Source organism: Perca flavescens, chromosome 9 (genome assembly GCF_004354835.1).
Source record: "Perca flavescens isolate YP-PL-M2 chromosome 9, PFLA_1.0, whole genome shotgun sequence".
Lineage (NCBI taxonomy): Eukaryota > Metazoa > Chordata > Actinopteri > Perciformes > Percidae > Perca > Perca flavescens.
Genome location: NC_041339.1, coordinates 38,337,867 through 38,350,366, shown reverse-complemented (window position 1 = coordinate 38,350,366; position 12,500 = coordinate 38,337,867). Strand labels below are relative to the sequence as shown.

At 44.0% G+C, this 12,500-nt stretch overlaps 1 protein-coding gene across 1 annotated transcript in view; it reads right to left on the bottom strand.

Moving 5' to 3' along the window:
* LOC114561491 (ephrin-A2) overlaps nucleotides 1–12,500 on the bottom strand; it is a 366,950-nt gene that overhangs the window by 666 nt on the left and 353,784 nt on the right. The window contains exons 2-4 of the mRNA XM_028587545.1: nucleotides 8,341–8,633; nucleotides 3,081–3,146; nucleotides 1–1,448 (exon numbers count right to left, since the gene is read on the bottom strand). The exon at nucleotides 1–1,448 is cut by the window's left edge and continues 666 nt beyond it. Of these exons, the coding sequence (XP_028443346.1) occupies nucleotides 1,315–1,448; nucleotides 3,081–3,146; nucleotides 8,341–8,633 (493 nt within the window). The 3' untranslated portion in view covers nucleotides 1–1,314. The remainder of the gene's footprint in view (nucleotides 1,449–3,080; nucleotides 3,147–8,340; nucleotides 8,634–12,500) is intronic.

Below are 12,500 nucleotides of genomic sequence, written 5' to 3'. Positions count from 1 at the left end.
TAGCTTGTACAGTAAGTCTGTAAAGCTATGTTAGCTCGTACAGTAAGTCTGTGAAGCTACGTTAGCTCGTCCCCTTTGTTTGCAAAGCTACAGATGTGTGTTCATTATTTCTGAAGGCTTGAAATTTACACGTTAACTTTGTCCCGGCTGTGTTTCTGTGACTGTAATCGTCAGCGGAAAGTTTGTGGGTTCAAACAGAGAAACAGACTGAAGCTGCTCCATGTTTCAGCTACAAATGTTTAGTGTTTCTAACATTGGTCTTTCACTTCACTCAGTACCTGAAAATATGCTTAAAATCTGTCAGCCGAAATGTTACAATCACTGATATTTTTACCTGATCGTCTCCCTGATTGATTAGTCTTATTCATTAGGTATTTCCTGATTTAAATCTTAGTTTTTTACATATTGAGTCAGACATGTTTGCAAAGTTTTAGCTGATAAATTATGTGAACAGGACAAAATGTATTGAGATTCAGCAAAGTAAAGTTTTGGCATCTGAACCTAAACGTGGGTTTTTTCATTTTTGGCAGCTAAATAAAAAATAATCTAACAATATCTGGAACTAAAGAGGCAGAAGTTGGATGTAAAAACTGCATCATATCCCAGGAAAGATGTGTCAGGTGCAGAACTTTCCAGTTAAGTTTTCTGCATATTTTAAAAGAAATCATTCCCATCCGGATCAGAAAAACAGTCTGCTAAATTCTGCTGATTTTCAGTCTGGTTCACTGCTGAAAACTAGAAACAAAGAAACATCCGCAGATTCTGATTGGGTCTGGAAGCGATAGATTCAACGGAGCCTGGACTCCAGGCTCCTCCTCTGATTGGCTAAGCGTACGCCGGGGGTTTCCTGTGTTGGGTTTTATCCACAGAGCGATGGGAAGACGGATATCCATCCAACCGAAGGAAGAGGAAAGAGGCGGCTGTGAGGAGACGAGGAGGATGGCAGGATGCAGTGGGCAGGCGCAGAACTTTAAAGAATTTTCTGCAGAATTTAAACAAACTCCGAATGTTGTCACATCTCCACCCGGAGCAGATTAACAGTCAGTTAAATTCTGCTGATTTTCATTCTGGGTCACCGCTCAAAACTGTAAAAAAATTGTGAAAGAAACATCTGCAGATTCTGATTGGTTCTGGAAACGATAGATTCAACAGAGGCAGGATTTTCGTTGGAACAGAAACATCTTTCAGCAGCGACTCCAGGCTCCTCCTCTGATTGGCTGAGCAGCCAGTGGGGCGCCGGGTTTGTTTTCTTGTCTCTGGGTTTTTCGGAGGATGGCGAGCATCGTGGCGGCCGGCAAGCGGGGGGGGGCGGGGCTAAGAGGAGGTGATGATGAGGAGGATGGCGAGCAACATGGCGGCCAGCAGCGGAGGGCAGGGCCCGGCGAGGCTGCAGCCGCCGGTGGTGTCGTCCGTCAGGAAAGGCTCCGGAGACTCGTACACCGAGTCATCTGAGAGAGAGAGAGAGAGAGAGAGAGAGAGAGAGAGAGAGAAACTGTCAGACACAGGAAGAACTCTCAAATGAGAGAGATAAACCATCAGACACAAGAAGTACTCTCAAATGAGAGAGATAAACCATCAGACACAAGAAGTACTCTCAAATGAGAGAGATAAACCATCAGACACAAGAAGTACTCTCAAATGAGAGGGATACAAACCTGAAACTGAATCCTTCCTTTCAAACCTCCTTCCTTCCCATTACTGCATACTTGCTTTCTTACATTTTCTTTCCCTTCCCTTTTTCCATCCTTCCTTATTTGTCACTATCCGATGTGAGTCGAGCACAAATGCTCAGATTTAAACGGTTTACAGCATAGGGCAGCTTGGTGGCCCAGTGGTCAGCACTGTGGCCTCACAGCAAGAAGGCTCTGGATTTGAATCCAGATCGTTCCGGGGCCTTTCTGTGTGGAGTTTGTATGTTCTCCCCATGTTTGCGTGGGTTTCCTCCGGGTGCTCCGGTTTCCACCACCATCTAAAAACATGTACTAGGTTCTCCAGTCAGTGCCCTTGAGCAAGGCACTGGCTCAGATCTGGAGTTGGTCCCCGGGCGCTGTGATTGGCTGCCCACTGCTCCCTTGAGGGAGGGGTTAAATGCAGAGAATGAATTCCGCTACATGTATGTGTATGTGACAATAAAGTACCTTTACCCTTACCTATAATGTGTCTTAGTGAAATTTATGAAATCCATAAAATAATAAACTTTTCCCTTTACATACAACAGAAGATGGAAATCATTTCAGAGACGTTGTAGCTATCTATGATTTTTTGATTGCTAGCGTTAGCTCAAAACACCATTCAAGTGACAGCCTCTGTTGTGTTTGATTGCCAACTTGTAGTCAGCAGTTATTTCAAAAAACGTCGTAACTATCTACGATTGTTAGATTTCTAACGTAATGTAATATAATCATGATTATTTCGGTCAATATTGCAGTCACGATAATTTAACACGATTACTCGTTGACTTCTGGAAAGATGTTGCAGTTATTGAACTTAAAAAACAGTGGAAAAAGTTCAATAAATCAACAGTATTTTAGGAATACTTTTCCTATTTAAACTGTATTTATTCTTTCAGATCACACAAGAGAAAATAAGAGTTTACTTTGCAAAACGTAATGAGCTAAATAATTGATTTTCTCGATTATTCTGTTTATGTGATCATTGGGAGCAGAAATCGTAATCACGATTAAATTTCGATTAATTGCACAGCCCTAGCATGCACGACTAAAATCTGCGCTCGACTCACATGGGGCAGTGACACCCTCTTTGTTCCATCCTTGCCTTCTTTCTTTCCTTCCCTACATACCTCCTTTCTTGTTTCCTTCCCTCCTCACACACATACTTAAAACTTAAATTAAGTCTGAAGCTGCAAAGATTCATCGATTAATCTCCAACTATTTTTTTTGCGACTTTCTGACATCCAGAAAAGAATCCACACTTTAATCCACCGTGACAATAATCGGTAGTTGCAGGCCTTTGTTGTTTAATGAACAGTTTGTTTTAGGGTCCTGAGAAAGTACCATAAAAATACCTATAAATGTAATTTATTTTTTTAAATAAGAGGAAGAACAGAAGAAGAGACTCACTGGTTGGTTTGACGTAGATTTTGAGCTTCAGACAGGGTTTCCCCGCCAGGTTGGGATGTGGAGACGCTGCAGAGAAAACAGACAGTATTCAGATCGTTGCAGAAAAAGTACTAAATAAGGTAACACTTGAAGGTATTGACATAATCGTGACATGACACTGTCATAACTATGACATGACACTGTCATGAACGTGTCATAAACCTTATAAACAAGTCATAAATGTTTATGACTTCTGTCATTAAGTGTCATTCGTTTTTTGGCATGACAAGTTGACGTTGTTTTGGGTTGTCTTGATTATGACAAGTTGACATTAATCAAAGTGACATTACCAGAAGATGTCTTGGTCATGACAAGTTGACAGTAAATTTGTTTGGGATGTCTGTAATGACAACTTGACATTAACCAGGATGACATTACCAGAGGATGTCTTTGTCATGACAACTTGACATAATGTCATCCTGTTTACTGTCAAGTTGTCATGACCAAGACAACTTCTGGTAATGTCACTTTGATTAATGTCAATTTGTCTTAATCAAGACATCCCAAACAATGTCAACCTGTTATGACATAAATATTTATGACAAGTTCTTGACAGTGTCATGTCATAGTTTCATGTCACGATTATGTCGATTTATTCAAGTACACTTTTACTCTAAATACTTCACAGTAAAAATAATCAGTTTACAGTTAAAGTCCTGCGTTCACAAGTTAGTGTAACAGTGTAAACAGTATTGGGGGGGGGGTCCAACCCCCCCTAGATGAGACTTGGATCGTCCCAAAAGGGATGAAATTAATAGTTTAGAGGGTACTGAAATTTCTTTTTATAAAATATAATGTTAGCCTATCCAAAATTGTATGTATTTAAATGCAGTATTACCTCACATACCAACACCAATCTAATGAAATATGATTGTCAAACCCTCACTCCCCATTGGGCTGTACTATTTCTCTGGTACGTTCAAACCCTCACTCCACATTGGGCTGTACCATTTCTCTGGTACGTTCAAACCCTCACTCCCCATTGGGCTGTACCATTTCTCTGGTACGTTCAAACCCTCACTCCACATTGGGCTGTACCATTTCTCTGGTACGTTCAAACCCTCACTCCACATTGGGCTGTACCATTTCTCTGGTACGTTCAAACCCTCACTCCACATTGGGCTGTACCATTTCTCTGGTACGTTCAAACCCTCACTCCCCATTGGGCTGTACCATTTCTCTGGAACGTTCAAACCCTCACTCCACATTGGGCTGTACCATTTCTCTGGTACGTTCAAACCCTCACTCCCCATTGGGCTGTACCATTTCTCTGGTACGTTCAAACCCTCACTCCCCATTGGGCTGTACCATTTCTCTGGTACGTTCAAACCCTCACTCCACATTGGGCTGTACCATTTCTCTGGTACGTTCAAACCCTCACTCCCCATTGGGCTGTACCATTTCTCTGGTACGCTCAAACCCTCACTCCCCATTGGGCTGTACCATTTCTCTGGTACGCTCAAACCCTCACTCCACATTGGGCTGTACCATTTCTCTGGTACGCTCAAACCCTCACTCCACATTGGGCTGTACCATTTCTCTGGTACGCTCAAACCCTCACTCCACATTGGGCTGTACCATTTCTCTGGTGCGTTCAAACCCTCACTCCCCATTGGAACGTTCAAACCCTCACTCCACATTGGGCTGTACCATTTCTCTGGTACGTTCAAACCCTCACTCCACATTGGGCTGTACCATTTCTCTGGTACGTTCAAACCCTCACTCCACATTGGGCTGTACCATTTCTCTGGAACGTTCAAACCCTCACTCCCCATTGGGCTGTACCATTTCTCTGGAACGTTCAAACCCTCACTCCACATTGGGCTGTACCATTTCTCTGGTACGCTCAAACCCTCACTCCCATTGGGCTGTACCATTTCTCTGGCACGTTCAAACCCTCACTCCCCATTGGGCTGTACCATTTCTCTGGTACGTTCAAACCCTCACTCCACATTGGGCTGTACCATTTCTCTGGTACGTTCAGATCAGACTGTGTTCTTTGCCACTGTGTTGCCACAATTTAATTCAAATCATTGTTTTTATTTTAGTAGAAGTTTAGTTAAGTAATAATTATAATTTTATATAAATTCCTGTAGTGAGTTTATGATTATTTGGCAAAGAATTAAATTTTATTTATAGTATCAAATCATAACAAGAGTTATCTCAAGACATTTTAGTAGAAGTTTAGTTAAGTAATAATTATAATTTTATATAAATTCCTGTAGTGAGTTTATGATTATTTGGCTCAAGATTTCTATTTCTTACTATCTGCTTTGCTGACTAAAAACTACTAAAAAATGAGGCAAAACTTTCCGGAGATGTTGATGAGAACAGGCTGGGAAATAGAAAGAGAGTCTTTTTACATTCACGGTTCTAATTCGTTAACTAAACTAAAAACTACTAAAAATGAGGCAGAAACTTTCCGGAGAGAGTTGATGAGAACAGGCTGGGAGCGAGTAGAGAGTCTGTTTTACATTCTCTCTTTTCTCTGCTGTTACTCAGAGAGCAGCAGCTGTTTGACCTGCACACACACACACACACACACACACACACACACACACACACACACACACACACACACACACACACACACACACACACACACACACACACACACACACACACACACACACACACACACACACACACACACACACACACACACACACACACACACACACAGACACACACACACACACACACACACACACACACACACACACACACACACACACACACACACACACACACACACACACACACACACACACACACACACACACACACACACACACACACACACACACACACACACACACACACACACACACACACACACACACACACACACACACACACACACACACACACACACACACAGACACACACACACACACACACACACACACACACACACACACACACACACACACACACACACACACACACACACACACACACACACACACACACACACACACACACACACACACACACACACACACACACACACACACACACACACACACACACACACACACACACACACACACACACACACACACACACACACACACACACACACACACACACACACACACACACACACACACACACACACACACACACACACACACACACACACACACACACACACACACACACACACACACACACACACACACACACACACACACACACACACACACACACACACACACACACACAGAGACACACACACACACACACACACGGTCATTATGTGTCATTTAAAACAAACTGCCTGTTTCTCTGCTGGAAGCTTTTTCGCTCCAAATGAGCCACAATTTAGGAAATTTTTTCCAGGTTTGAAGACAAATTATGTCTAGACACACACACACACACACACACACACACACACACACACTCACAAACAAACAGACACATGCACGTACACACACAGACACACAACGCACGCACACACAGACACACACACACAATAGACACACGCACACACCCACACACAACAGACACGCACACGCACAGACAAACACACAATAGACACACGCACAAACAAACACACAGACACACGCATGTGCATGCACACACACACACAAACAAATACCTTCACACACACACACACACACATAATAGACACACGTACAAAACACACACACACACACACAAACACACGCATGCTCGTGCATGCACACACACACACACACACAACAGACACTTGACAGACACATGCACACACGTACAAACACACACACACACAAACACACGCATGCTCGTGCATGCACACACACACACACACACACACACAAACAGACACTTGACAGACACATGCGCACGTACAAACACACACACACACACACACACACACACACAAACACACGCGTGCACGTGCATGCACAAACACACACACATAACAAACAATGTCATCGAAAACATACAAAAAGCGTTAAAACAACATAGATGTAGTAGTATTCAGTGTGTAGTACTCAGTGTGCAGTACTCACAGATGTAGTAGTACTCATAGAGGTAGTAGTACTAACAGATGTAGTAGTACTCAGTGTGTAGTACTCACAGATGTAGTAGAACTCAGTGTGCAGTATTCACAGATGTAGTAGAACTCAGTGTGTAGTACTCACAGCTGTAGTAGAACTCAGTGTGCAGTATTCACAGATGTAGTAGAACTCAGTGTGTAGTACTCACAGATGTAGTAGGACTCACAGATGTAGTAGAACTCAGTGTGTAGTACTCACAGATGTAGTAGAACTCAGTGTGTAGTACTCACAGATGTAGTAGTACTCACAGATGTAGTAGAACTCAGTGTGTAGTACTCACAGATGTAGTAGAACTCAGTGTGTAGTACTAACAGATGTAGTAGTACTCACAGATGTAGTAGTACTCACAGATGTAGTAGTACTCACAGAGGTAGTAGTACTCATAGAGGTAGTAGTACTAACAGATGTAGTAGAACTCAGTGTGTAGTACTAACAGATGTAGTAGAACTCAGTGTGTAGTACTAACAGATGTAGTAGAACTCAGTGCGTAGTACTCACAGATGTAGTAGAACTCAGTGTGTAGTACTCACAGATGTAGTAGAACTCAGTGCGTAGTACTCACAGATGTAGTAGAACTCAGTGTGTAGTACTCACAGATGTAGTAGAACTCAGTGTGTAGTACTCACAGATGTAGTAGAACTCAGTGTGTAGTACTCACAGATGTAGTAGAACTCAGTGTGTAGTACTCACAGATGTAGTAGAACTCAGTGTGTAGTACTAACAGATGTAGTAGAACTCAGTGTGTAGTACTAACAGATGTAGTAGAACTCAGTGCGTAGTACTCACAGATGTAGTAGAACTCAGTGCGTAGTACTCACAGATGTAGTAGAACTCAGTGCGTAGTACTCACAGATGTAGTAGAACTCAGTGCGTAGTACTCACAGATGTAGTAGAACTCAGTGTGTAGTACTCACAGATGTAGTAGAACTCAGTGTGTAGTACTCACAGATGTAGTAGAACTCAGTGTGTAGTACTCACAGATGTAGTAGTACTCATAGAGGTAGTAGTACTAGTGTTTGTGGGTTGATGTACAGTATATGCGTGGTGCTTATGTTGTTGATTTTAATGCTGAGATAAGCTACTGTCAATGTGCCCCTTGGGGACAAATAAAGTGCTTTGAATTGAATTGAATTGAATAACAGACGTAGTAGTACTCAGTGTGTAGTACTCACAGATGTAGTAGTACTCGTGTCCCGGCCTGAACTCGAAGCCCAGGCTGAAGGGCGTGAACAGCTGGAACTTCTCGGAGAACTTGAGCGGCCCGTTGGCGCCCGGCGGCCGGTTGCACTCCCAGCGCTTGAAGCCGGTCCGCCGGTGGTCACAGCTGGTGTACCCGTCGTAGTTCACCATGTACAGGATGTAGTACTCCTGCCGCTCCGCTGGCCCCGCCCCCTCGTAGTACGGGCAGTAGATGTCCAGGTAGTCGTTGATCGCCACCTCCACCGTGTAATCGCCACGGGAGAACCTGGGGAACACAACGCACCTTTATTTATTCAGGGGAGGTTCACTGAGAGGCAGTGTGGTCTGACCACATTCATACTGGGAGCTGCCCAGTACCACCACAGTCTGGTCTGACCACATTCATACTGGGAGCTGCCCAGTACCACCACAGTCTGGTCTGACCACATTCATACTGGGAGCTTCCCAGTACCACCACAGTCTGGTCTGACCACATTCATACTGGGAGCTGCCCAGTACCACCACAGTCTGGTCTGATCACATTCATACTGGAAGCTGCCCAGTACCACCACAGTCTGGTCTGATCACATTCATACTGGGAGCTCAAGCTCACTTCTTTAACCTTTAGCTACCACTGCCCCATCCAGATGTTGAGGTCTTGGAACTCACTATTAACGGAGCTCAATCCGAGGGGCGGGACTAACGGTTGTCTTTCAAATTCCCCTCTGCACGCAATAGGATAGCGCACCAACCAATCAGCGCAACGCTAGCTGATAGGTTAAACTTTAAACTCTGAACACATCTTCCCTTTTTTAAGAATGACTTCTGTGCCGTTCTTTGTTCTTTTCTCAAAGAAAAGCTGAACTCCGAGTCTCCCAGAAGACCATCAGCAGCCATAAGCCCCGCCCACCCACTCTATACACAATGTGATTGGCCGGACCAGAGTTTGGTTTTTCCAGCTCGCAAGTCAACGGAGAGTGCCTAGACCCCCCCTGGCTGCAAAATAAATTTGCTGCCGCTAGTGTGGTCTAGATTTCTAGGGTACCATCAACCCAGACCAGGACTGAATACTGGACCAGAGCAGGACTAAAGAATAAAGTCATTTGTTAATGTTCAACGCTCAGAAACACACAACGAAAGAGCCTCCATCTAATTGCAACACATGGAAACCATTGATCTGTGTGTGTGTCTATGTGTGTGTATGTGTGTGTTTGTGTCTGTGCGCAGGCATGCGTGTGTGTGTGTGTGTGTGTGTGTATGCATGTCTAGGTGTGTGTCTGTGTGTGTGTGCATGTGTGCATGCATCTGTGTGTAATTGTGTGTGTGTGTGTGTCTGTGTCTGTGCACAGGCATGCGTGTGTGTGTGTGTGTGTATGCATGTCTAAGTGTGTGTCTGTGTGTGTGTGTGTGTGCATGTGTGTGTGTGTCTATGTGTGTGTGTGTGTGTTTGTGTCTGTGCGCAGGCATGCATGTGCGTGTGTGTGTATGCATGTCTAGGTGTGTGTCTGTGTGTCTGTGTGTGTGTATGTGTGCATGTGTGCATGCATCTGTGTGTGTTTGTGTGTGTCTGTGTCTGTGCGCAGGCATGTGTGTGTGTGTGTGTGTGTGTGTGTGCATGTGTGCATGCATCTGTGTGTGTATGTGTGTGTGTGTGTGTGTGCATGTGTGCATGCATCTGTGTATGTGTGTGTTTGTGTCTGTGCGCAGGCATGCGTGTGTGTGTGTGTGTGTATGCATGTCTAGGTGTGTGTCTGTGTGTGTGTGTGTGTGCATCTGTGTGTGTTTGTGTGTGTCTGTGTCTCTGTGTGTGTGTATCTTTGTGTGTTTGTGTCTGTGTGTGTATCTTTGTGTGTTTGTGTCTGTGTGTGTGTGTGTGCATGAATCTGTGTGTGTTTGTGTGTGTGTGTGTGTGTCTGTGTCTCTGGGTGTGTGTGTGTGTGTGGCAGACCCCCCCCCCGAGGCTTCAATTAATCAAAGCTAAACTGTTTATCGGAGCATCGTGGTGTTTACAGAACAGAGAATGTGACTCACTTCCTGTTTCAGCGCTCAGACATTTGTTAACAAAAGGTAGATATATATGACACACACACACACACACACACACACACACACACACACACACACACACACACACACACACACACACACACACACACACACACACACACACACACACACAGTTGCCTCCATTGCTGAGTTAGTTTGTTAGTTCCTAAACCTTTAATAACAAAAACTCAAATGTAACAACAGAAAAGTAGTTTTAATGTGGATTCTTGTCGGACAGAAACTCGGAGAAACGTACGTAATCATTATCTACGATTCCTGGAAAATCGTATGGTATTAAATCATTAAAGTGATATTAATTAAAGTCCCTTCAGCCCCCCAGTCTGGATGTCCAGCTGATCGTGCTGAAAGTGTCCCGTCCGAAAAACAAAGCAGTTATTTTCGTCCCAAATGGAGCTCCGTATAAATCTAATTATCTTAATGACTTAAAACACTTTAAGTTTCCTTGGCTGTGTTGCTCCCAGCTGCTGAATCACAGCGCTGATTATTCCCGCGTGGCCTGAACGCAGCGTGATGGAGGTCGATCAGCTGGAAAGCGGCGCTTCTCCTCCGCCGCGCCCTCTTCGTCTCCGCTAACGCCATTAGCAAAGTGCACGCTAACTGAGTTAGCTGAAGGATTGGGTGACGCTAACGATGACCCCTGCCCCCCCTCCCGCTCTAATGGACCATGTGTCTGTCCCAGAAGGCCGAGGGGCAGCGGCTCCATCTTCATCAAGAGCTCATCAGTCCCGTTTGTTTATGTGGAAGTTTGGCGTACTTGTACTTTACTTAAAAGAGTAAAAACTTTTGGTTAGGGTTAGTCCACTAAAAGTTGTTCTGTTGTAGCTGCGGACAGACCCAGATTATTATTCTAAGTGTGTGACAACATTATGGGATGGATCCCTACAGAGATAGAGCTTTTAGTTAAAGAGTAAGATCCTTTTAGTTTAACATGAAACAGCCCTGAAATCACCATCACCAAACTACACCAGACTCCATGTAAATAATCAGGATTTTTTTTTAATCGTAAAACACACTTAATTCAAAGTGGACAGAAACTAAATAAAACTACCAAAAGCCGTCTTGGTTCATCTTTCCACTGTTCCAACAATCACCACTCTGGTTTGGTTCAAATAAACCCTTAATTCACCCATTTACATGTGGAGATATGCTGGCTCTATACACACTAAAAGTCCTGATTATTTCCATGGAGTCTGGTGGAGATATGCTAACTCTATACACGCTAAAAGTCCTGATTATTTACATGGAGTCTGGTGGAGATATGCTGGCTCTATACACACTAAAAGTCCTGATCATTTACATGGAGTCTGGTGGAGATATGCTGGCTCTATACACGCTAAAAGTCCTGATTATTTACATGGAGTCTGGTGGAGATATGCTGGCTCTATACACGCTAAAAGTCCTGATTATTTACATGGAGTCTGGTGGAGATATGCTGGCTCTATACACGCTAAAAGTCCTGATTATTTACATGGAGTCTGGTGGAGATATGCTGGCTCTATCCACGCTAAAAGTCCTGATTATTTACATGGAGCCTGGTGGAGTTTGGTGATGGTGATTTCGGGGCTGTTTCCTGTTAAACTAAAAGGATCTTACTCTTAAATAAAAAGGTCTATCTCTGTAGGGATCCTTCCTTCCTTCCTTCCTTCCTTCCTTCCTTCCTTCCTTCCTTCCTTCCTTCATTCCTTCCTTGCTTCCTTGCTTCCTTGGTTGTCCTGCTGACTGAAGCTGAACAGCTGTCTGACAGAAACATTGTCAGCAGCTGCAGTATAAATCTCTGAAGATATTTCACAGTTCGCCCCTGTGATGTCACGGCTCCCAGCATGCCTTGCTGTGATTTAGGGTTTAATCTGTGGCGGTCCGGTGAGGGTCTGGTGATGACAGCGACGGGGCGAGGTCATCCGGTGATGAGGTCATCGCGTGATGAGGTCATCTGACTGCTGCTGCTGCACATTATTTCTCTGGATCCATTTTCATCAACACACGTTTACAGTTTGCCATCCTCAGGGTCTGTGTTGCAATTTTTATATATTTTAGACATTAAAGGAACACCCCAATTTATTGGGACTTATTCCCCGTATCCCCCAGA